A 27,403-nucleotide genomic window follows, 5' to 3' on the forward strand; every position below is an offset into this window, starting at 1 on the left:
CAGCTGAATCAGAATTGCCAGCTGAGGGGCCTGGATCTGTCTTTTAAAAAGTGCTCTAGGTGACACTGATATACAAATAGTGTACAGCCTGGTGGTCCTGACCTCACGTCACCATTTTTTCTTAACTCTCACAGGCTTTGGCTACCTGATGCTAGGCTTTCCTGCATCCTGGATACCCCTTCCTTCCCCTGATAACTGTCCTACAGTGGTCCACCTTTCTGGTCCCAGGTCTGTCTTTGCTCCTCTCTGTAAAGTGCCAGTCCCCGCCGTGGTCTATGAGTGGGTGAGCCATGGTTTGGCCTCTGCTGCTCTTCCCGCATCCACTCTTATATATTACGGGAAGTCCTCGGGGGACCTTAGCTTGCCAAGCCTTCCTTACCCTTCATAGTCAGCCTGGAAAACTCACTTTGTTTTAGAATGTCTTTGTCTCTTTTGAGAACACACCACTCCACGAATGGGCTGTGTGCCTGTAACAAGTGCCAACATCTGTGAGAGATTTCTGGATTTTGTCAATTCTCAGATATTTGGAGACCAATTTTTTCAAATCTCCAGGCTTTTTTAATGACTCTGTTGGATAACTAACAGAATTGACAACAAGAACACCCTGTGTGAAAGCAAATGAAGCATCCTCTCAAATATAGGAACAGATAACACAGCTGAGAAAAGGTGCAGATTATACCGATGTTTATGATTGTTCAATTTACAGATGAGAGTAAAGGAGCATTGGGCCACTGGTGATCTCTGTATCAGCTCAGCTAGTCCATGGAAAAGATGAAGCCACAAGAAGGGTGACAGGGGCAGGAAAGAAGACAAATAGAGGAAAACAATTGGAGGCAAAATTACTATTTGTTTCACTGTGGCAACTGAGATAAATGATAATAAAACGAAGAGTGGGTATTGACAGCAGAAAAGAGGAGGCAGAAGGTGAGAAATATCTCTTTGGTTTCATGGGGCAGGACAAATGGCCACCTGTGCTTCTAAACTGCAGCCTTACGGACATAGGACATGCTCTTTAGACCAGAGTTTCCTGAGGGGAGCTCTGTTGATGCATGACTACTTCTGTAGCAGAATTCATGGGAAAAAGGGGTTCTGTAGTCAAATAAATTTGGGATAGAGTGGATTAAACCAAATTATATTGGTTTCTTTACTGCTGCTTTCCTCAGAGCCCTTAAAAGGCTAACTTACACTGTGAAATGGCAGGAGGGGATAAGCATTATGTAGTGCTCCTAGACTCATTTCTCAATGGAACCTCCCTGCTCTTTTGAGGAACATTTTGTGCAACTATTCCATCAGACTTCATTCTGGGAAACACTGCATTAGATTACGGCATCGCCAAATTTTTCACATCACCATACATACAGAAAAAAATACATGGAATTTTTGGTAACAAGAGGACATTATCTAGCCACCCAAGCCACCCAGAAGGCTAAGGTGGATCGCTGCACTAACACACCTGTTACCTATTCAGGACACACAAGAAAGTTGTGCACTAGATTATACCCTCTCTTAGGGCAGAGACTGTGTATTGTTTCCAGGTTTATATATATATGTTTGTGTGTGTATATATGTTTGTGTGTGTGTGCGTGTGTGTATATGTGTGTGTGTATATGTGTGTGTGTGTGTGTATATATATAGCCAACGGTTAGGACAGAGACTGACACAAAGTGAGTGTTCCATATGTAGAATGAATGAATAAATGAATATTATAGGCATAGGAGATATGTTTAGCAGCCACTTCTACCTCAGTGTGGTGGCTTTGAAAAAATTAATGCCCCTGGTTGTTTGCATCAAAGAGCCAGCTCATTACCACTTCAGTGAAATGTCCATAAAGGTACAACCAATCCCTACCTTCAGTGACAAGGTAAGGTGCAATATGGCAGAGAAGGTTACTCAATATGAAGTATATATTCCAGTACAAAAAGACTAGGTGCATAGGTAAAAGCCATATTTCCTATATATTTCAGTCTCCTTCAGCAAAAGGTAAAAATATGGAGAGCAAAAATGTGTTGCTAATCATGAAAGACAAGAAGGATATCCGTGAATGGTGTGAAAGGTCAAGCATAAGCAAATGTTGATGGGTTTGTGTATGTCTCCTGAATGATGTCATGGCCCAGAAATGGCAAGGAGAAAATTTATTGTGTAGATTTGAATTAATTTATAAATCTGGACTACTGCCATTTGATGGTACCTGACCAAAGTAATGTAAGCGATTCTCATTGAAAGAGCTAGAAGGTATACCATCTCTTCTCATAGTCAAGGATAAGATAAAATTATTTTAAGAAACAAATGTAGCTGATTGCGCTATGAGTATTTCTGAAGGTGGGTTTGACATGTTAAATTAGCATTCTAAATAAAACTGGCAATAAAAAAGTCATGGAATCACTCTAAGAATTTTATAGGTTTTGCTAAAAATAACTTCAAAACCCAGTATAAGCCTTGAAGAATTTAATGACTTTTGGTATTTCTCAACAATCTATTGGTACATGTCAGTGAATCAAGTATCTTTGTTTTTAAGCACAGTAAGACTGTCATTGAAAGTGATAATGCTGCCTAAAATAAAACTTTTAATGATGTGAAGATCCATGGTAGATTTCCGGGTTGTCCCTCTATTTAACCTGTCAAAGAGACACAATAATACCAATGAGCAAGTTTTTTTCATGCCCAGCATTACTTTTTTTTTCTATCAGCAAAATATTATATCTAGTGATTGGTAAAATAATAACCAATAGTTCATTGGTCACTGTCCTGGGTAGATCGATGTTTACCCCAAATTCACATTCACCTGGAACCTCAGAATGTAATCTTATTTGGAAATAAGTAATTACTTAAAATGAGGTCTTACTGGATGAGGGTGGGCCCCAAATCCATGACTAGTGTCCTCAAGAGAAGGCCAAGTGAAGACGCACAAGCAGAAGGTCATATGAAAATGGCAGCAGACATTGGAGATGTGCCACTGAAACCAAAACATGCAGGAGCCACCAAAAGCTGGAAGAGTCCGGGAAAAAATTCTCCTTTTGAAACTTTAGAGAAAGTGTGGCCTTTCTAATATGTGAATTTTAGTCTTTTAGCCTCTAGAAATGTGAGATAATAAATTTCTGTAGTTTTAAGTCTCCTCGTTCATGGTAATTTTGTTATGGCAGCCCTAGAAAAACTAGGGTTTGTAAATGGTTGGTAACCATTTACCAATCAAACTCATATTGATAAAGTATATCTTTTAATAGTCCAAATGGAGTCAATGAAAGCCGGCCGAAAGATTGGTTTCGGCTAGGATGTGACCTGGAAAGTCTTGGTTTATTTATGTCTATTTTCCCAGCATAAATTGTTAATGGTATACTGTTTTACTCTCAAAAGTTTCCTACAATCAATGATAAATTGTATGATCACCTTAGCTTAAGCTTAAGTCGAAGTACCCCTGATTCATTGCATTTGCATCCTCAAAATTATGTTTTTAAGAGCTGATGTGTAGCTAAGACTAATTTTTTTTTTCTTCCCAGTTTTGAACAACTGACTTGCTTCTGGCACTTCCTTAATTTCTAGTCAGTGATAACTGGAGTGCAAACAACTACTTTAGAAACAGTTAAGGATCCAATGTGAGTCTAAACAGTTTACTTCCACATGGACATCATTTAGGGCTGGAGATAAGTTATTAACTAAATGGTACCTTGTGATCTTATAGTGTTTATTTACCTTTTAACAGGTTTAACACCCTCCAGGTATATAATTACACTCCTTTCTAAGTACATGGTTAACCACTCAAGAAATCAATAGGGGTTATGAGACATGTACAAATTTGAATTTGGAGAGAATCAAACATCTATCTTGTTCATAGAAGTAAAATGGCTAACATTTAGAATTGGGCTTATAGGGAACCATTAATTTTGAAATAGAAAAATCACAAAATAGGTATGTTCAGAGTTGGGAGTGAAATATGACACTGATAAATCAACAGAGCCCCTCACTTTTGCTTTGATTGATGTTGCCAATAGCAACCCACAACTTTTGGTTCTTGATGTGTGACTATGTAGCCCTCTGGATTCAGAGAAGGTAAGAAACATGTTTTCTCTCATGAGGTTTCTAAATTTACCAGAGCTTGATCCTATCCACACCTAATTAATTCGTCAATAATATTGATTCACTTAAAATATTGACTGGTTTCCTTCTATGTGTTAAATACTACAAGTATAGTATTTATAGTGGTGAGTTAAATAGACAGTTTCTCTCCGGAAGAGCATGCATATTAGAGAGTGAGATAGACAATAGACAAAAACAAAAACCAACATCTAAATTAGAAATGTCACAGGAAAAAACAGGGTGCTCAGATACAGAATAGTAGCGTGGGATACTAGAGAGGTGATAAAAGTCATGCTGAGGAAAGGAAGGATGAGAAAAAGCTGGTCAGAGATAGCCCAGGAAGAGCTTCTGACTGACTGAACACAGAGAGAAAGACAAATGCAGGAAAGAAGTGTTCCAGGAAACAGCCTTGTGGCTAGAACAGACAGTGTGCCAGCTATGGTGGAGAGAGGGATAAAATGAAGTTGGAGAGGTCAGTGAGCTCCTTACTATATACCAAGCTAAGAAATATTGTGTTAGATTTTTGTTTTCTTTTTTTAGACTGAGTCTCACTCTGTCACCCAGGCTGGAGTGCAGTGGTGCGATCTTGGCCACTGCAACCTCCGCCTCCTGGGTTCAAGTGATTTTCCTGCCTCAGCCTCCTGAGTGGCTGGGATTACAAGCACCCACCATCATGCCCAGCTTTTTTTAAATTTTATTTTTTATTTTTGTAGAAATGGGGTTTCACTGTGTTGTCCAAGCTGGTCTTGAACTCCTGACCTCAGGTGATCGGCCCATCTCAGCCTCCCAAAGTGTTGGGATTGCAGACGTGAACCACTGTGCCTGGCCTAGTTTAAAGATCAATGGGAAAGCATTTGGGTAGTTTCGAGCACATCTGACTGTCAGGCCTCTGAGCCCAAGCCAAGCCATCGCATCCCCTGTGACTTGCACGGATATGCCCAGATGGCCTGAAGTAACTGAAGAATCACAAAAAAAGTGCAAATGCCCTGCCCTGCCTTAACTAATGACATTCCACCACAAAAGAAGTGAAAATGGCCGGTCCTTGCCTTAAGCGATGATATTATCTTGTGAAATTCCTTTTCCTAGCTCATCTTGGCTCAAAATCTCCCCCACTGAGCACCTTGTGACCCCCACTCCTGCCAGCAGAGAACAACCCCCCTTTGACTGTAATCTTCCTTTACCTACCCAAATCCTATAAAACGGCCCCACACTTATCTCCCTTTGCTGACTCTCTTTTCGGTCTCAGCCTGCCTGCACCCAGGTGAAATAAACAGCCATGTTGCTCACACAAAGCCTGTTTGGTGGTCTCTTCACACGGACACGCATGACACTGACTGTTACTGAAAATGGATCATTAAAGGGACACAGAGGAAGCAGGGAGAGCAAACAGATCAGTACAGTGGTGTGGGAGAAAGACAATATCCCAGTCTTCAACTTGGGTAGTAGCAGTGGAAGAAGGGAAAAAAATTACTTTTATTTTGCATGTACCTTACAGGTGGATTGAATATGACCTGTTTATGTATTGCAAAATGGTAGGAACAATTCCAAGATGATGCAGTTTTTGGCTAAAACATCTTGGTAGTGCTATTTTGTACAATGGAAAAAATGAGAAGAAACATTTAAACTCCAATGTATAAACATGACAGATATCCCTTATGATTTTTGAGATTACATTGGAAATCCTATGTTTGTATTTGGGTATGTCTACAGTAGAATTGATTTTAACTGGAAAAAATCCATGGTGTAGTCAAAAATTATTAAGGGCTGAACTATCTACTAAATAATAGATAATGTATGATTATGAAATGAAAACTTACAGCTATGTGATATCTAAAGTAGGGGGAAGGGCATTTGTAATTTTCTGCAAGGAATTTGAGGATGTAAATTTAAAGACAAGATAAGTATATCATGAAGTGAAAGGAAAAAATTAGACTATGCAGCAACATCCATGAGAAATGGTTTTAAGCAAAACTTTGCTTTCTTTTTGAAAAATTTATCACAAGAAAATAAGAGTTCTTTTAAGATAAAAAGTTTGTAGATTTGGCCTCTTCAATGTCCATTATATTACATAGGTTTTCTACTTGCCAAAGTATTATTAAATAATTTTATAATCATATAGTGACTTAAAATTTTGTTTTAGTACCTCTTATTTTGTTTGAGACTGTAACAAACTTACATACCTCCTAAGAGGTATGTAAGCTTAAGAACATGAATACGTATTTATATATATGTGTGTGTGTATATACATACATGCACATGCATATATACACATATGCACATATATACCTATACATGCATACACATATATTTATGTGTTTGTGTATAGATGTAGTTTTTTTCTTTGATAAAGTAGGAGCTTGAGGTCAGAAATATTCAGTGAATCTCTAATGTCATGAGAGGGCTAAAGGCAGAGAACTCCAGAAGCCATGAGTGTCTCCTAAAAATCTACTTTAAAATAGATTAGGTTTAGAGAAAAGTTACAAAGATTATGACATGGTTTGACTGTGTCCCCACCCAAATCTCATTTTGAAATGTAGTTCCTATAATCCCCACATGTCATGGGAGGCATCTGGTAGGAGGTAATTGAATCATGGGGGTAGGTACCTCCATGTTGTTCTCGTGATAGTGAGTTCTCACAAAATCTGACGGTTTTATAAGGGGCTTTCCCCACCTTCATTCTGAACTTCTCCTTGCTGTCACCATGTGAAGATGGATGTGTTTGCTTTCCCTTCCACCATGATTGTAAGTTTCCTGAGGCCTCCCTAGCGCTGCAGAACTGCGGGTCAATTAAACCTCTTTCCTTTATAATTTATCCAATCTTGGGTATGTCTTTATTAGCAGCATGAGAATGGATTAATACCCAGAAAGTACAGAGAATTCTTATATACTCATACCCAATCTTTCTGTGTGTTCTCATTTTTAATCTGGTGTTTTCTTCACAATTTTTCAATGGTAAATAATTGTCTTAGAGTTCTACATGTGGAGTTAGAAAGAAAATGAGAGTCAGTCATCTGGATAATTCCAGGCCAGAAAACAATTTTGTGTGAAAGGTATAGATAATCGAGATAGAATGCTTTTTTTTTTTTTTTTTTTTTTTGGCCTGGAGAGATTCCTATGATTGCCTTCCTCTTTCAGTTGAGTCTGTAGGTATAGTCATAACCATAGGTGTTTTGTGTACTACTGTAATAGGAAACTGTATGTCATTCAATGTGAAGAATGTGGGGTTTTCTTGGAGGGCTAAATTGCTTGGTTCTATATATCTTTTTCTTAAAAATAAAGTATATTGGCTTTTTTCACTATAAAAGCAATTCACATTGATTTGAGAATAGTAGAAAATATAGATAGGAAAAGAACAAAAGAAAGTACAGAAAGTTCACAAACTAAAGAAGGCCAAAATCAAAATTTTATTTATTTACATCTCGTCTTTTTACTATGTGTATATTTTGTATCTGTTTGCTTAGTTTAAACTATGCAAATGGAATTCTTTTTTATGTTTATTTTTTTTTTTAATTGTAAACTTAATCTCCAGCCATGTCTATAAAAGCTGCTCTAAAATACCAGGGGAATTAAATTGTTCAGTGTGGATCATTGTAAGTAGGCCATTTAGTCTATCTGGAGAAGAATTGTAGTTTTTGGAAGTCCACCTATTATGTTGGTTAGCCAGTGGTTAATGGTGCAGAGAAAATTTAAGATACCATCAGTTGGAAAGAATATGGTAGAGACTTTCAAAGACTAAGTGGGGATTATAGGAACTACGGTTCAAAATGAGATTTGGGTGGGGACACAGCCAAAACATGTCACTATCTTTGTAACTTTTCTCTAAACCTAAATCTATTTTAAAGTAGATTTTTAAAATAAAATAGTAGCTCATATATCAAAAGCCTCAAACACAAAGACTCAAGTTACAAACAGATTAAAAATGTGTAATCTGGTTTCCCTCAACTTTCTCCAAACTCAAATATCTACAAATCAACTTCATGTCTTCATACTGTTTTGGAAATAGTTTCTCCAGTTCTCAAATGTTACTGAGTGTATTTCCATATCCCAGGAGCTTGGCATTTTTTTTTTTAATCATAATTGGCAGTACCAGGAATGGGCTAATTGCCTTTGGAGGTCAGAACTTCTTTCGTATTTTCATTTTTTATTGGTCCTGGGTCACTGGAAGGAACTGTTACTGTGTCCTGGCTGTGGCTAGCAGTGAGAAGACTGTCTTTTAAGGGCACTGCCAGACTTAATTGCATCTAATATAGGGATCTTCATCTGAGATTTGGAACAATGAATCTTCCATGCCAATTAAAGATCAGTTTAATATAGAGAATATGAAGTATGCCTAGCAGAGGAACAGTTTTATAGAGCCTCAGGATCCCATCTGCCTTTCTACAACACAGAATTGGACTCATACAAGCCCTTTATCATCTCTTCAAGCTAGGACATTCCAAAGAAACCAGGAGCAAAATATGAGCATGGAGAGCTTTAGGCATATTCACTTCTCTCTTATTCTCTAAATATTTCTCAGTGTTTTCTAAAGGATTCTTAACATAAGGTATGTTTGCTGTTTGTCTCACAACACATAATTGATATGTTAACTGAGTCAAATAGTTTGGTAATTGACAGTGAATTTTTGCAATACTGATAATAATCTCATTTCTCCTGCAAATAAAGAGTAATTGTGTCAAATTGAGTTTAAAAGCCAGTGCCTCTGCCTACTAGTTATGGGGCCCAAATCAAGTCAAATACTCCTCTGTAGATATTTTCTCATCTGTGAAATGGGGATAATCATAGTATTTGCCTTACAGGCTTATTATGAGGAATACATGAGAGGATCCATATAAAACTCTCAGCACAAGAGCTGGCAAGTAATCAGCACTTAATAAATGTTTTAGTTGTTATTTGCCATTAGAATCACATCTTCATATTCATATTTTCAAACAAATAAAAAGGAACCATTGAGAAGGAAGAAATGGACATAGACATACATTTTCTCTGTGCCTTTCAGGTCACTTTGGCTTTGTTTTTAATGGGATACCCATCTGTGGAGAAATGCCCTGGCTTACATTTATAAGGGACCGTTCAGCAGAAGGAAAAGTGCAGACTGTGGAACAGAGGGCTTAGTCATTTATTATTGTTAATGGTCTTTTGGCAATTTCCTTCATTCCTCAAGGTTTTGGTTTCCTTATCTAGAAAGAAAGAGGCTGAAAAGCAAACAGGCAAATAAAATGCAATGTGATGACTGGGAAGAGATAGGAGGCCCACGTTGCACACAACAGGACTTAGGCCCAGACTCCAGGTGGGAGGTGGGGAGTGAAGACCTCCATTTAAAATGAGTGAAATAACAGAACTTACCTATAAACACTTATTAAGTAATAAGATCACAGGCTTGGGAGTTTGAATACCTTGGTTCAAATCCTATTTTTTTTTGTTTTCCTTTTTTCCTATCTGTCACCACAGGCAACTTATTAACCTTTATGCCTGTCTGGCACACAATAAGTACTCAACAAACTATAGCTATTTTAAACTAATGTGTGTCTTGAGTAAAAGAGTTTTAAATAGCACATAGTAAGTGCTCAATAAATGAAAGTGGCTGTTATATTATTGTCATTCTCAGAGGAAGGCTATCTGAAGCCGATACATGAAATATGAACATGAATTAGCCAAAGACAAAAGCAGAAGAGTATTCCATCATGGACCAATAGACACAAAAACCTTAGATGGGAGAGAGAGCATGGCTCTCGGGGGAACTAGTTGTGCCTGGAGCAGGCTAGAGGGCATGGATTTAGGAGTGTGGTCCATGCCATAGGAGCTATCGTACAGTCCTGCTGCAAAGGCGGCACCCACTAACCATCACCTGCTATGCTCTCACCTATGGGCAGTCCCACTTCAGGCTTGTTTTAGCCTCTGAGCATGTGTCATTGCTGGCATTTTATGGAAGATATTCAGTTGTATTCAGTAATGAATTTTTTTTAAAGGCCTGCATAGTTGAAGGAGCTCTAGACAGAAGCCAGGGAGATTATAGGGTCAGCAAAGATACACTTCATTTTGACAATCTACAAAGGAAACAAAAGCTATGGTGTGTCTGTTGCTAATAAAATAATCTCTCCTTCCATGAAATCTTATAAAAGAAATGGATTTTTTGTCTTGACAAAATAAATATATATCAGGTTTAGGTTATTTCTCAAACTAAAGGCAATATTAAAAGTGTAATTTGAATTACTTACTAATAACAACAAATCTTGTGACTTGAAGTGTATCTCATCTCTTAGACACTGAGTTGCTGACTCAATGTGATCTATTCTGATGGAAACAAGTTTGTTATAATAAGATAACATCCATATTCCTCTTTTCAAAAATAACTTTATGTTTTTATGTTTGATGGAATGATGAGATTCTGTAATACACTGGAAAAAATGCATGGTATTCATTCATTGTGGCAGTATATCATAATTACTCAGCTTTTCTTTATCATTAATAAAGAAAAGATTGTGAATAAAAACATACTAATATCCACCAGATGTTCAGAAAAACATAAATATCCCCACATGTCAGCACTTTTAGCAGAAACTCAACAAAATTTTCTCTACTTCTTTTTTCCTTTTTTAGTTTCCTGAACATGTTCTTTTGATACGATATTTTTAATCCTCATTAGGGATTTGTTTGGGTTCCTTTAATATCTGCCACAAGAGACTGTATAGTTTCGGATGTAGCCAATATGCATCTTGCTACCTTTTCCCTGTTACTCAATTTATCAAGAGGCAGGCTGGTATAATGGAAAGCGATCGGCCAGCTTTGTGGTCAAAGGGATCTCAGTTTATACATACTCTCAGCTTCTTAAATAGCTGGGTGACCTTGGACAAATTGCTTAACCTTTCTGAGCCTAAATTTCTTTATCTTTATAATGGTGATAATAATTCTTTCATTGAAAGGTCATTTCAAAGAGAAGCACTAATAAAAGTGCCAAGCAGTCAGCCCTATTCAAAAAAAAAAAAAAAAAAAAAAAATTGTATCGATCTATCTGAAGACAACCCTGATTTCTTGCTTTCCTTTGACTACTGTATTTTCTTTTTTCTTCCCCATTGATACCTTAAGCTTACTAAAATGTCTTTTTCTCTAAAATACAAGTATTCCCTTCAGTTATCATTCTAGAAGCTTATTTTCTCAGCCTAAGCTCCCTTATAAATATGCTGTATAAGGGCCAGGGCAGGCTTTGTTATGCTTTTTAGCACCTAAAATGAAACTGTGGTGCAGGCACCCCTGATAGATTGCAGTCAGCTACTCCTGGTAGGGAAACATAACTCCCACATGGACTGCATGAAATGGTCATGAAAGGACACAAAGATACAAAAATGCGTACCCTCCCTTCCTCCCCCCGATGTTGCTAAACTCTTTGTTCTGCTTTATAATCTCTGCACGTACCAGAGGTTTCGTAAGTTCTGTAAGTACATGTTTTTCTTTCTGAGGTCAGGTCACAAGGAATGTTTAAGTAAGATAGCCAGGTCACAAGGTGTGTTTAAGCAAGATAGCCATAAACTGGTTGTGCAACCTGACGCAATATAATTAACTGCCTTTGTGTAAAACTGCTCTTCCGCCTCAAGGGTTGTACTGAAATATCAGAAATGGCGGGAACCAATCATAGTTTGCCAAATCGCTTTGTTCAAACTCCAGCCAATCATACCTCTAATTTGTATAATGATTCTATGCCTACTTTCCTTAGACTATATAACATTGTTCGGAGCTCAGTGGGGGAGCTCTCCTGCCCGTCTCGTTTCACGAGCAAGTGAGAGCTCCAGGTTCGAACTTGTAATAAAGATCCTTGCTGCTTAGCTTTGACTCTGGACTCTGGTGGTCTTCTTCGGGGAATAAACGGTCTGGGCATAACAAATGGGGGCTCATCCGGGATTTCCCCCAAGCCCACCAGACCCCCAAGTCAACGGATCTTAATCTGTAGGTAAGCCGGCTTTGTCACTGTCTCTGTCTTTGTCTCTGTCTGTCTCCCTGAAATTTCACGAAATCCGTAATCTGTAATCTGTATTGGTCTGTTCTGTAAGTGGCACGGTCTTGGCGGACGCGCTAGAAGACAGCCACTCGGGACTGGTGGGAGACGTTCCCCAGTGCCCATCTGGGGGCCTCCATCCTTGGTTGCCCCGTCTGACTCAGGTCGGAAGTCCGACACGTGCTCGCGAATGCTCATCATTATCACTGTCTGTCCGTTATTGTTAAGTGTTAAGTGTAAGCCCAAAATGAAACATAAAACCTTTTCTTCCCCTTCCAGGACCGGACCTGTCGGATACTCCCCTCTGCTTCACACTCATTTTCGTCCCCCCTTCTCTTTGTAGGAGCAGTCCAAAGATGGGCAACAACCAGAGCACGCCGCTCTCACTCCTTGTTACCAATTTTAAGGATGTGAAGGCTCGGGGGCATAACTTAAGCGTAGAGCTAAAGAAAGGAAAGCTAGTTACTTTCTGCCGTTCGGAATGGCCCTCTTTTGGCGTAGGGTGGCCCTCCGAAGGAACTTTCTGTCTCTCTATTATTACTAAGGTAAAAACTAAGATTTTCCTGCCAGGGCAGTCAGGACATCCTGATCAAATTCCTTATATTCTAGTGTGGCAAAATCTTGTGGAAGACCCACCGCCCTGGATAACTCCATTCATCCTTGAGCCTTGCAAGGTCCTAGTAACGCGACCTACAAGACAAAGGACTCCCTCTGCTCCCTCGGCCCCTGTGCTGCCGGACAGCCAGGACCCCCTAACGTTAGAACCCACATTTCCCCCACCATATCCACACCTTATCCCGCAGGACCCAGTCCCCCAGGGTGGTGCTTCCGTAGAGGGAAACCGAGAAGCGGAAGCAGCCGAGAGCGAAAGTAACCTGGGGGGGCCGGCCGGCCGAACACGAGGCCGCGTACAGCGGGACCAAGCTTCCCGACTCCCTGACTCCACTGTAGCCCTGCCTCTCAGAGAAATAGGATCGCTCGATGATACCGGGCTCTCCCGTCTCATGTATTGGCCTTTTTCCACCAGTGATTTATACAATTGGAAGTCCCAAAATGCTCGGTTCTCAGATAATCCCAAAGATCTAACCTCATTGTTAGACAGTGTCATGTTTACTCACCAGCCGACCTGGGATGACTGTCAACAGCTCCTCCGAATCCTGTTCACAACGGAGGAGCGGGAAAGAATCCAAGTTGAGGCCAGAAAGCTGGTTCCAGGAGATGACGGCCAGCCAACTGCAAATCCTGACCTCATTAACGCGGCTTTTCCTTTGACCCAGCCCAGATGGGACTACAACACGGCAGAAGGTAGGGGATGACTGCTCATTTACCGCCAGACTCTAATGGCCGGTCTCCGGGCTGCAGCTCGCAAGCCCACCAATTTGGCTAAAGTATATTCTGTGTTACAAGGTAAGACAGAAAGCCCCGCTGTGTATTTAGAGAGATTAATGGAAGCCTTCAGACAGTTTACCCCTATGGACCCGGAAGCACCGGAAAAATCAGGCAGCGGTAGTAATGTCCTTTGTAAACCAGGCAACACCAGATATTAAAAGAAAACTCCAGAAATTAGAATGTTTAGAGGGAAAGCAGATTCAGGACTTCAGAATCTGAAGATGGCCCAGCGAGTTTATAATAATAGGGATACTCCAGAAGAAAAACAGTTCAAGGCAACCAAAGAAATGACCAAAGTCTTAGTAGCAGCTTTCCCCCAGGCAGGAAATGGCCAAAACAGAAAGCAGAAAAAGCAAGGCCCTAGGCAAGGATTAGAAAAGGATCAGTGTGCTTATTGCAAGGAACGTGGCCACTGGATTAAAGACTGCCCAAAGAAACGGAGACCAGTTAACCCTACCTCCGTACTCGTTACCCAGGACTCTGACTAGGGAGGATGGGGTTCGGACCCTCTCCCCGAACCCAGGGTAACTTTGCAAGTGGAGGGGTCCCCAGTTCGCTTTTTGGTCGATACTGGGGCGGAACGCTCAGTCCTAACCAAACCAATTGGAAAAATGTCTAAGAAAACATCCTGGGTGCATGGGGCCACAGGCATCAAAAAGTACCCCTGGACAACCCAGAGGACTGTAGACTTAGGAACGGGAAAAGTCTCCTATTCCTTCCTAGTCATCCCAGAGAGCCCCTGCCCTCTACTAGGGAGGGACTTGCTGACAAAGATGGGGGCCCAAATCCACTTTGAGCCAGAAGGGCCCAAGATAACTGATTCCCAAAACAGGCCAATATCTATCCTGACTGTCACCTTAGAAGATGAGTACCGACTCCATCAAGAGCAAAAGCCCCCCGATCAGGAAATTGACTCTTGGCTCTAGCGTTTCCCTGAAGCGTGGGCAGAAACTGGGGGCTTGGGGCTAGCTAAACATCGACCTGCCATATTTGTGGAAGTTAAGCCAGGGACGGACCCGGTTCGGGTTCGGCAATATCCTATGCCCCTGGAGGCAAGAGAAGGAATTACGCCCCATATCCACCGACTCCTAGACCAGGGAGTCCTACGGGCTTGCCACTCATCCTGGAATACTCCACTGTTACCTGTTCGTAAACCCAACAGTACGGACTACAGGCCAGTACAGGATTTAAGAGAAGTTAATAAAAGGGTCATGGACATACATCCCACTGTGCCCAATCCATACACCCTTCTGAGTGCTTTACATCCCAAAAAACAGTGGTATACCGTTCTTGATCTAAAAGATGCTTTCTTCAGCCTTCCTCTGGCTCCCAAAAGTCAAGAACTCTTTGCATTTCAATGGACGGATCCTGAGAGGGGCATCAACGGTCAGCTAACATGGACCAGACTGCCACAAGGGTTCAAGAACTCGCCAACCCTGTTCGATGAAGCCCTTCATGAAGATCTAGGTGAGTACCGGCGGCAACACCCTGAAATAACTCTTTTGCAATATGTTGATGATCTCTTAATAGCGGCCAGGTCCCCGGAAACTTGTGTTCAAGGGACTGAGGACCTCCTGAAGACTCTGGGGGAGCTAGGCTACCGAGCCTCAGCAACAAAGGCTCAGATCTGCAAGCCGGAGGTAACTTATCTGGGGTACCTATTAAAAGGGGGGCAACGGTGGCTAACCAAAGCCCGAAAGGAAACAGTCCTACGCATCCCTAGACCCCAGTCAACACGGCAAGTGAGAGAATTCCTGGGGTCAGCAGGGTTCTGTAGGTTATGGATACCCGGATTTGCTGAGTTAGCCAAGCCCCTATACCAGGCAACAAAGGAACGGCAGCCCTTCAATTGGACGGAAGAGGCTGAGCTGGCCTTTCAGCAAATCAAAACTGCCTTGTTATCAGCCCCCGCGCTGGGGCTCCCTGATGTCTCCAAGCCCTTCCCCTTAAACGTGGATGAAAGTAAGGGTGTTGCAAAAGCCGTGTTAACACAGTACCTAGGCCCCTGGCAGAGGCCAGTTGCCTATTTGTCAAAAAAATTAGATTCAGTGGCTGCTGGCTGGCCACCCTGCCTCCGGATAATCGTGGCGACCGCCCTAATGGTCCGAGACGCTGATAAACTTATCATGGGGCAAGAGTTGCGCATTATAACCCCGCATGCCATTGAAGGCGTCCTCCGGCAGCCGCCGGACCGATGGATGAGTAACGCCCGGCTCACCCACTATCAAGGACTGCTGTTAAACCCCCTCAGAATAACTTTTCTGCCCCCAACCTCTTTAAACCCTGCTTCACTGCTGCCAAATCCAGACTTGGATGCCCCGTCCCAGGAGTGCACTGAGATACTGGCTCAGGTGCATGGGGTGCGGGAGGACCTGCAAGATCGTCCGCTCCCCGACACAGAACTCATCTGGTTCACTGATGGCAGCAGCTACGTCCACCAAGGCCAGCGGTATGCAGGAGCAGTTGTAACGTCAGAGACTGAGATAATCTGGGTGGAACCCTTGCCTCCAGGGACATCGGCCCAAAGAGCCGAGTTGATAGCACTCACACAGGCCCTCACCCTAGGGGCAGAGAAAAAACTAACAGTATACACGGATAGCCGCTATGCTTTCGCTACTGCGCACATACATGGGGCCATCTACAGAGAGAGGGGACTATTAACAGCTGAAGGCAAAGAAATAAAAAACAAGCAAGAGATCCTAGCTCTATTAACTGCTTTGTGGAAACCAAAGAAATTGGCTATTGTACATTGCCCTGGGCATCAGAAACCAACTACGCCAATTGCTCGAGGCAACTTCTTAGCCGACCAAACCGCAAAGAGCATAGCAAAAGCTCCCAGTCAGCTCCTCACGCTCCAGCTCCCTGATCCTGGCCCGCGAAATTTGCCATGTTTTCCCGACTATACCGAACAGGATCGCGAATGGATGGACACGCTTCCCCTAAAACAGGTTCAAAATGGGTGGTGGACTGATATAAATGACCAAACCATCCTACCAGAAAAATTAGGATGGCAGGTGTTGGAACACATCCACCGGACAACCCACCTGGGTGCCCGGCGAATGATAGACTTAATCAGGCACGCCAAGTTCAGAATCAGATGCATAGCTGAACTGGCCAGCGATGTCAGAACAAATTGCAAAGCCTGCCAACTGAACAACGCTTGCCCCCAAACCCAGACCGCCGCAGGAATCAGGTGTAGAGGAACTAGGCCTGGTATCTATTGGGAAATAGACTTTACTGAGATAAAGCCTGGAAAATATGGGTATCAGTACTTACTTGTCTTTGTAGATACTTTTTCAGGATGGACAGAAGTGTTCCCAACTAAGAGAGAAACTGCTCAGGTTGTAGCAAAGAAAATTTGGGAGAAATCCTCCCCAGGTATGGCTTTCCCGTCCAAATAGGGTCAGACAATGGACCAGCCTTCGTTGCTAAGGTAAGTCAGGATTTGGCTTCCATTCTTGGGGCAAATTGGAAATTACATTGTGCTTATAGGCCCCAAAGCTCAGGACAGGTAGAAAGGATGAATCGGACTCTAAAGGAGACCTTAACTAAATTGACCATGGAGACTGGCGCTAATTGGGTAGTACTTCTCCCCTACACTCTGTTCCGGGCCCGAAATACCCCTTACAGACTGGGCCTCACACCATATGAAATCATGTATGGCAGACCCCCACCCCTGGTCCTCAGTCTAAAAGATGACTTACTCAAACCTGAAACTGAAAATGTCTCTGAGCTCTTGTTCTCCTTACAAGCCTTACAGAAAATTCACCAGGAAATTTGGCCCAGACTACGAGAACTGTACGAGGCAGGACCTCCGCCGACGCCTCATCCGTTCCAGCCGGGAGACTGGGTCCTAGTCAAGCGCCACTGGCAAGAAACTCTTCAACCCAGGTGGAAAGGGCCACTGCAAGTACTCCTGACTACTCCCACCGCTCTCAAGGTAGAAGGCATCGCTTCGTGGATCCACTACACACACGTCAAACCAGTGGACCCAGCATCCGACCTTCTCGGGCCATCTGGAGCACCGGTTACATGGACTGTAGACAAAGCTAAGAACAATCCCTTAAAGCTAACCCTGCGCCGTCATCCCCATAACCGTAACCATGTCTAGCTTACCTATGCTTTTATGCCTTATGCATCTGACTCTCCTCACTGCTGCGCCGTCTAATCCCTATGTCTGGAGGTTCTGGCTCTATGAGAACAAAACTCACCCCGGGGAAACCCCCCAAGCGGGTAAACTGCTAGCTAGCGCAGACTGCCCCCCCTCAGGGTGTAATACTATAGTTTACCTCAATTTCACTAGGTTCCAGATTGCCCAACCAGCAATACCCATGATCTGTTTTGAATATGATCAAACTGAATATAATTGTAAAAATTATTGGTGGCACCAGAGTGCAGGTTGCCCATATAGCTACTGTAAGACGCACTCTGTCCGATACTGGAGAGAACAACAAGGGTGGTATTTTTACAAAACTGAGTCTCCCGTCACTTACACTTGGATAATTAGAGACCCATGGGACTCTCGGTGGACAACCCCACAACATGGGGGAGTATATTACTCATCAACTAGTACCTGGCCCAGTAGCCATTTATATCTGTGGAGAAGTCTAGTCCAGATTCAACCCTTAATCCATACACAAATCCACAGGCAAGAAACCAAGCTATCATAAGACTTGCAGCCCTTCTCCTGGCTAACCCTACTACAGGAAGGGCTAGCATTCGCCAACCTCACCGGTTTAGGCGACCTGTCCTCTTGCTTTATGTGTGCAACCCTAGGAAGACCACCATTAACGGCTGTTCCTCTATCCTCCCCTCCCACAAACTATACAGGTTTTAACTCATCAATAGTCACGATACCCGATGTGGCCCTGTACCGTGACCCATACCAAAAGAAATACCCCTATTGTTATTCGGCATTTAGCAACAGTCTCTGTAACCAATCAGCTACATACCCTAATAGTCCCATATATGCTCCCCCTGGTGTGTTCTTCTGGTGTAATATGACTCTGTTAAAAACTCTGTCCAAAAGCATCTCTGACGGACAGTTGTGTATCCCTGTTACCCTAGTTCCCCGACTGACACTGCTAACCCCGGCAGAGTTCATAGGCTGGGCAGGGACCGCCCCAACTAAAACTGCGCGACATAGACGAGCAGTTTTTCTACCACTAATTGCCGGAGTATCCTTAACCACCTCTGTCGTCGCAGCGGGGTTAGCAGGAGGGGCCCTACAACACTCCATGATAGAAAACGACAAGCTGTTACAACAATTCTCTGTTGCTATGGAAGACTCCGCCTATTCCCTAGCCTCCCTTCAGCAGCTGCTCACCTCCCTAGCACAGGTCACCCTTCAAAACCGCAGAGCCTTAGACTTACTCACGGCTGAGAAAGGAGGTACCTGTATGTTCCTCAAAGAAGAATGCTGTTTCTATATAAATGAGTCAGGGTTAGTTGAGGAAAGGGTCCAACACCTACACAAACTAAGCTTAGAAATGAAAAAGCAACAATTCACTACAGCCGCTAACAATTGGTGGAGCTCTTCAATGTTTTCCCTTCTGGCACCCCTTTTAGGCCCCCTAATGTCTTTACTACTTCTATTCACTATAGGCTCCTGTGTGGTAAATAAAATTTTACAATTTGTCAGAGAAAGGTTTGATACCATCCAACTAATGGTCCTCCGTAGCCATCACCAGCCTCTCCTGCACCCAGAAAGTGAGGCTACATTATAAGACTCTGGAAATCCAAGATTGGACATCCAGTTACTTATGGGAGGGGGAAATGAAAGGACACAAAGATACAAAAATGCGTACCCTCCCTTCCTCCCCCCGATGTTGCTAAACTCTTTGTTCTGCTTTATAATCTCTGCACGTACCAGAGGTTTCGTAAGTTCTGTAAGTACATGTTTTTCTTTCTGAGGTCAGGTCACAAGGAATGTTTAAGTAAGATAGCCAGGTCACAAGGTGTGTTTAAGCAAGATAGCCATAAACTGGTTGTGCAACCTGACGCAATATAATTAACTGCCTTTGTGTAAAACTGCTCTTCCGCCTCAAGGGTTGTACTGAAATATCAGAAATGGCGGGAACCAATCATAGTTTGCCAAATCGCTTTGTTCAAACTCCAGCCAATCATACCTCTAATTTGTATAATGATTCTATGCCTACTTTCCTTAGACTATATAACATTGTTCGGAGCTCAGTGGGGGAGCTCTCCTGCCCGTCTCGTTTCACGAGCAAGTGAGAGCTCCAGGTTCGAACTTGTAATAAAGATCCTTGCTGCTTAGCTTTGACTCTGGACTCTGGTGGTCTTCTTCGGGGAATAAACGGTCTGGGCATAACAGTCAGTAAAAATTACATAAAATAATTCATTAAGATTTTTTTCTTCTTATGGTGAATTCCATAGCCTCAACTTGGAAAGCAGCAAATGGCCTATTGTAAAAATAATACCAGGGCACCTGGTCTCCGGGAATGGGCTGCCTATTCAAGTGAGGTCAATTAACTCCTCCAGGAGCTGGGAGAACCATACAATGTAGGAAAAATATAATTTATTTTTTTATTTTATTTATTTATTTTTGAGACGGAGTCTCGCTTTGTGGCCCAGGCTGGAGTGCAGTGGCCGGATCTCAGCTCACTGCAAGCTCTGCCTCCTGGGTTTATGCCATTCTCCTGCCTCAGCCTCCCGAGTAGCTGGGACTACAGGTGCCCGCCACCTCGCCTGGCTAGTTTTTTTTTTTTTTTTTTTGTATTTTTTTAGTAGAGACCGGGTTTCACCGTGTTAGCCAGGATGGTCTCTATCTGACCTCGTGATCCGCCCATCTCGGCCTCCCAAAGTGCTGGGATTACAGGCTTGAGCCACCGTGCCTGGCCTAAAATATAATTTATTGAATGGTACTCTGGTGTCCTGGAGGAATAATTCATTTAATCCAGAGCAGTTATTTATCCCTCTATGGTAGTTTATATATTATGGTTTACCGGAGAAATTTTCCCAAAGTGACCATCTTGTATACGGGCAATGAAACAAATATGAAACAGGAAAGAGGTTAAAATTAAATCTTTTCTTTTTTTGGTTTAACCTTTAGGACCCCACCTGAAAAACAATTCTGGCATAGAGGCTAAGCGTAGGAGACCTTATGAAGCCTTTGGTTTTCATGTCACTGTTTAGAAAGGAAGCAAATACTTGAGAGGAAGTTGCCAATTTTTTGATCTGTGAATTCCTTTTCTTCTAGCTGATTTATTTCTATTGCCATTCAAGCATTGTGGGATTTGATTTCATTTAGGTTTGCAGTTTGGCCAGGTGGTCTTTGACCTGGAGTGCCACAACTGTATTAAGAGGTAGTAAAGATGTGCTCTTCCCTGTCTTGAGTCACTGCTATTCTATTAGTTTACTTTACTTTGATAGAGAAATTGGCTAATGCTATACAAACTCTCCCCTTCCCTGGAATTCAGAGAGCAGCTTATTTATATGTAGATGTAGCTATATGACATTTTCAAATGCCATACATTTGCATATGAAGGTCTCTTTCTTCCCCTCTCAGTAAACAGGCTGTGCTAGTACTTCCAAAGCAATGTTTGGAATTATATTTTCTATACCAGTTCTTCCTTAAAATGTTTTTTAAATGCCCAGTAGAGATAAAAAAAAAAATTAAACCCTCTAACTAGGATCCATTTCGTCAGGAGTGAAAATTTTTAATTTATGATGAATATTTATATATATATGTTTTAGCACCTCTATATGGCTTTGCATTATAAGTTGGTTAAATAATATTAGTATGGTTAGAATTTCTTAAACAGAAAGCAAAGAGATATTAATTTGGGGAGCTTCCTTTAAAATTTTATTTAGTTTGGTTTCTAGAGCGGTAGCTCTCAGTGTTATTCATTTACTCAACAAATAATTATTGAGAGTCTACTATTTGTCAGGCATTCTTTTAGGCACTGCATTTACAGCGAGGAGCAAGACAAATTCCTTGCCCTCATGCAGTTTCTATTAGGAGAAAAGATGACATAAAATAAAAAGGTAAAAATGCAAATACATAGATAAATCTGCTTACATGAAACACAGTGAAGAAAATAATACACTATTGGCAGAGAGAATGCATGGAGTGACATGGACAGGAAAGAGAGTGGCCCAGCAGCCCTACCCTGGAAGGGTGAAGGGTAGGCCAGGAGATGATGAGGAAGCACATCTTTGTAAGCACAGAAAACAGCCAGGGCAAATTGTAAGTGTTAGGCCTCATGGTACAGAAAAATAAGTGTTGGAATGGGAAGCACATTTTAAAATACATCTCTCACAGTGAAATCATTATTCAGCTGACATTAGAGAAAAACATGAAGCAAGAAGAAAGGAAGAAAACAAAGGAGAAAGAAGCTAATGAGTGTTTCCACAATTTCTATCTGCTTCCAGGGCTTCTTGTTATTTGCCTATGGTTACCCAGGTATGTATTTGGTCATCTTTGCTTTTTCCTCCACTTGAATTCCCTGCCACTCCCAGCGTCTGCCTCTACTTGAGGGTTAGTTACCACATCAGCATTTCCATGCCCTCTTCTCTCCAGACCTCCAGTCATCTACGTTGATGAAGACATCAACATAGAAATGAACATATTCATTATCTGGCCCCCAGTCCTGCTCTTCCTCATACTTTTTTCCCTATTTTAGGGAATGGAACTGTCATTCATCTAGGCAGCCAGATGAACCAGGAACCTTCATATTTTCCCTGACTTTCCACTTCTCTTTGCCTGGTCAGTTAGCAAATCTGGTAACGTTTTATCTCCTAAATCCACCTAAAATCGATTTATTTCTCCCCGTTGCCACTATCATCCACAACACCCATTCTTCATTGTTATGACCGTAGTCTTCTAATTAATCTTGCCTAATGCGCCTTCCCTCTCTAGCCTGTTCTTCACTCTGCTGCCAGGTTTTTTTTTTTCTTTAATAAAAAATATGACATTATTTAAAATACCTTAGTAACCCCCTTATTGAGCAGAAGATAAATTTTAACTTCTATTGCAAATGAGGAAAGAAACTTAATTGAAGCAACAAACTACTACTCTGACTTAGCTCCAGTTGCTCCACTTTTTCAGTCCATGCTTTAGCCATGAAACTATTTGTCGTTCTCTAGACATTCCCGCTCACTGAAGGCTCTTTGCCTTTTAAATGTTCTTCCCTATGTCTATAATGTTTCTTCTCTTCTTTGCCAGGTACACTCAATGCAAACACTACCATTTTCTGAAACACTCTTGACTTCTCCTGTTGCCAGTTACAGTTACACACATCAGCTTGGATCCCTGTTCGATTGCATCAACATTTCTGAGCTATGCTTTCCTCATTATACCTGATCCCCAGGCAGGTTGTGAAGAGATGAGATAGCATGTTGTATGTATAAAGCGTGACATGAAGTAAATGCAAAATAAATGTGTTTCTATTATTTCTACTTTAGCATTCTTAATGCTTCATTTTCTGTTTGCCATAAAAGTTATTTGAATAATTATAATTTAGCATATGTGTACTTGTTTGAGTAACGTGGGTTTCTGAATATAAAGTTAGAGAGAGAAGCTTCGGTGTAGTTTGCCCCTAAATTTCCTTATTTCCAAAAAGTCATAACAAATATTACCAACATCGGTAATACATTTATCAATCCTCATAAGGAACTTACTAATTAAAATTCTGATCCCAAGTAGCTAATTAAATCATAAGCTCCCTAAGTCCCTCCATCTTCCACATGAGTAGATTTCATAGGTCTTAGGTTGCTGTGTTATATCTGCCACTTTGAAGTCCTGGATACCAGTAAGCCTAAGAACCAGGACACGTGACTTTATGAATGTCACAGTTAAACTCAAGTCACTTCATACTGTCTGAAAATCACTGGTACTTTTCTAGGCTTACAATTTACCATTTTGATGAGTTTGGGCCAGCAACGTTGACTAAGGCAACAACAATTCTGAGGAGACACTCTGAATTCGCTACCCATTTTCAGGATTCTAATATATTTATGCAAATCCTGGGAAAAGTCATTATTTACCAAGGACTGAGCACTTCAGTCCATGGCTTTATGTGCCATTATTGTTCAAATTAATAGAAAGGTAGGCTATTATATGAAACAGACATTAGAGGTTATCTGAGATCTGTAATTTACAGATAAGAATACGAAGACTCATGGAGGTTATGGTCAATTGCAATACCTAACACAGGTCTTCCTGAGGATTAGTGTACAGCAACAAGTAGAACCAAGGATGCATTAAATCTCCGTTCTGAGATCTTCTCATCTACATGGAAATGCCTCAGTTCCAAGATTTTGTAACCTATTTCACAGGTGTTAGCACAAGACAATGAAAACAGCCAAAAAAAAAAAAAAAAAAAAAAAAAGAAAAAGAAAAAGAAAAAAAAAAATCAAAGATCATGGAGAAAGTTACACTAGTTTCAAAATTACATTAGATGTAAAATACAAATGTTAAAAAGTGATTTGACACCAGTGAACAAATTTGACTGCCTAGCTAGTTTTAGGAGTTATGAGTTTTACTAATAATGGATGAGATATATCAATATATTGCTTGAGTTTCTCATGCTACATCATATTTTTCTATCAAAATTTCCATTTCATTTTAAATTTTGAATATACCATAATATTTCCAGGCATTTGAGTATGGACAGTTTTATCAGAACAGCTTTTCTTTGACTCCTTAATTTTAAAAGGTTTACTTTATTTGTAAGATGTGTTTTTAACTTCTTAGAACAATTTCCCAAGATAGAAATGTGGTGGATTTTATAATAAAAGTCATTAGAAACAATATTTCATTTACCAGAAATGAGATTGAGGTGGAGCTTGCAGTAGAAATGGGAACCCAAAATGTCTGCATATTCTTTTAAGCATGAGGGGATACTGAGTGTAGCAATTTACTGGTGGGAACTCTGGCCTCCAGTAGGATTCTACTGTCTTGTATTTGACAGTTTCAAAAACATCCTACACTCTAATGCTTTAGAAACACAATGCAAAAGAGGAATGACCAATAATAGACATTGGTAGATCAGGATAATATGACAAATTGGATGAACTGACAGGCAGGTGGTGAATAATTTTAACATGACCCTAAAAATAGTGGAAGGATGTTTGCACATTGACACTTCTCCAAAGGCAGATGGATATGCATGACCTGAGTTTTTAGACAGGTGTCAGGAATATTGATGGGTAGTATAAGGATGATCATTTTCTTGGCACTGTTGCAGTAGACAGTTTGCATGATTAATGATGCATCTTAGTCTTTTTTTTTTTCTCCTGGGGCAAAAAGGGATATGAACCTTTGTTACTCCAAGGAATGTAAGAATTTTGCCTGAAGGGTAAGGCAGGAGAACTTTAGTCACCTAAAAGCACCATATGCTTTCTACAGGTGAAGAAATAGTGGTAAAATATACAAGTGCTCTTGACATGTAAGATGACAGTGCCTGGTAGAAAAATTATAACATGCCTCTTATTAAGAGGGGTCTACCCCAGGGCATACGAGCCTTGCACAGCTCTGAAGTACAGAGCCCAGTAAACCTGGGCTCTGACAAAAGTGAGAGCAAACTGTGGCTCTGGGATACATCTGAAGACATACAATGTTTGAATGAATATTAAGAACCACTCAAAGGAAACAGAACAGGACTAAAGCAGGAAATAAGAGGTGAGATCATCTGCCTAATGTTTGTATTCATTTCAAGTTTTTAGAGACAATTTTGATTCAAATCAATTCAATATTGTTTCTGAATGGTGAATCCATTGAGAAAGAACTCTTCTTTTCCAAGAATAATATTGTTTGCTCAGCTTTTTAAAATGTCACATACAGCAATGAATGAACTATGTTATTTCAAGGCTCAACATGTAATCCAAAGTTGAATAATAGTTTGTAGATGTATTCTGCTAAACCCTAGTAGTCCATCTGCTGAAAATATTATGTTAATTAAAGGTAACATAAGCTATGGAGGTAAACTTCGTAAGTTCTTTTTTTCTTTTATTTTTCTTTTTAAAGTAATAAAGGGCACTCTTGGAAATCAAGTCCAGTGAAAAGATGTTAATTGGGCGGAGCAAGATGGCCGAATAGGAGCAGCTCCAGTCTCCAACTCCCAGCGTGAACGACACAGAAGACCGGTGATTTCTGCATTTTCAACTGAGGTACTGGGTTCATCTCACTGGGGAGTGCCGGACGATCGGTGCTGGTCAGCTGCTGCAGCCCGACCAGCGACAGCTGAAGCAGGGCGAGGCATTGCCTCACCTGGGAAGCGCAAGGGGGAAGGGAGTCCCTTTTCCTAGCCAGGGGAACTGAGACACACAACACCTGGAAAATCGGGTAACTCCCACCCCAATACGGCGCTTTAAGCAAACAGGCACACCAGGAGATCATATCCCACACCTGGCCGGGAGGGTCCCACACCCACGGAGCCTCCCTCATTGCTAGCGCAGCAGTCTGCGATCTACCGGCAAGGCAGCAGCGAGGCTGGGGGAGGGGTGCCCGCCATTGCTGAGGCTTAAGTAGGTAAACAAAGCTGCTGGGAAGCTCGAACTGGGTGGAGCTCACAGCAGCTCAAGGAAACCTGCCTGTCTCTGTAGACTCCACCTCTGGGGACAGGGCACAGTAAACTAAACAAACGCAGCAGACACCTCTGCAGACGCAAACGACTCTGTCTGACAGCTTTGAAGAGAGCAGTGGATCTCCCAACACGGAGGTTGAGATCTGAGAAGGGACAGACTCCCTGCTCAAGTGGGTCCCTGACCCCTGAGTAGCCTAACTGGGAGACATCCCCCACTAGGGGCAGTCTGACACCCCACACCTCACAGAGAGGAGTACACCCCTGAGAGGAAGCTTCCAAAGCAAGAATCAGACAGGTACACTCGCTGTTCAGAAATATTCTATCTTCTGCAGCCTCTGCTGCTGATACCCAGGCAAACAGGGTCTGGAGTGGACCTCAAGGAATCTCCAACAGACCTACAGCTGAGGGTCCTGACTGTTAGAAGGAAAACTATCAAACAGGAAGGACACCTACACCAAAACCCCATCAGTACATCACCATCATCAAAGACCAGAGGCAAATAAAACCACAAAGATGGGGAAAAAGCAGGGCAGAAAAGCTGGAAATTCAAAAAATAAGAGTGCATCTCCCCCGGCAAAGGAGCGCAGCTCATTGCCAGCAACGGATCAAAGCTGGACGGAGAATGACTTTGACGAGATGAGAGAAGAAGGCTTCAGTCCATCAAATTTCTCAGAGCTAAAGGAGGAATTACGTACCCAGCGCAAAGAAACTAAAAATCTTGAAAAAAAAGTGGAAGAATTGATGGCTAGAGTAATTAATGCAGAGAAGGTCCTAAACAAAATGAAAGAGATGAAAACCATGACACGAGAAATACGTGACAAATGCACAAGCTTCAGTAACCGACTCGATCAACTGGAAGAAAGAGTTATCAGCGATTGAGGATCAAATGAATGAAATGAAGCGAGAAGAAAAACCAAAAGAAAAAAGAAGAAAAAGAAATGAACAAAGCCTGCAAGATGTATGGGATTATGTAAAAAGACCAAATCTACGTCTGATTGGGGTGCCTGAAAGTGAGGGGGAAAATGGAACCAAGTTGGAAAACACTCTTCAGCATATCCAGGAGAACTTCCCCAACCTAGTAGGGCAGGCCGACATTCAAATCCAGGAAATACAGAGAACGCCACAAAGATACTCCTCGAGAAGAGCAACTCCAAGACACATAATTGCCAGATTCACCAAAGTTGAAATGAAGGAAAAAATCTTAAGGGCAGCCAGAGAGAAAGGTCGGGTTACCCACAAAGGGAAGCCCATCAGACTAACAGCAGATCTCTCAGCAGAAACTCTACAAGCCAGAAGAGAGTGGGGGCCAATATTCAACATTCTTAAAGAAAAGAATTTTAAACCCAGAATTTCATATCCAGCCAAACTAAGTTTCATAAGTGAAGGAGAAATAAAATCCTTTACAGAT

General features: G+C 41.7%; 1 protein-coding gene across 2 annotated transcripts in view; it reads right to left on the reverse strand.

Moving 5' to 3' along the window:
- Window positions 1-27,403, reverse strand: part of TMEFF2 (transmembrane protein with EGF like and two follistatin like domains 2) — a 256,081-nt gene that overhangs the window by 17,417 nt on the left and 211,261 nt on the right. The window contains exon 8 of one of the 2 annotated variants that reach the window (XM_074009603.1): window positions 2,429-2,615. The exons of the other annotated variant lie outside the window; for it this stretch is intronic. Within the exon in view, the coding sequence (XP_073865704.1) occupies window positions 2,611-2,615 (5 nt within the window). The 3' untranslated portion in view covers window positions 2,429-2,610. Of the gene's footprint in view, window positions 1-2,428; window positions 2,616-27,403 lie in introns of those variants that run through there. 2 annotated transcript variants of the gene reach the window in all.

Source organism: Macaca fascicularis, chromosome 12, assembly GCF_037993035.2.
Source record: "Macaca fascicularis isolate 582-1 chromosome 12, T2T-MFA8v1.1".
Taxonomy (NCBI): Eukaryota; Metazoa; Chordata; class Mammalia; order Primates; family Cercopithecidae; genus Macaca; species Macaca fascicularis.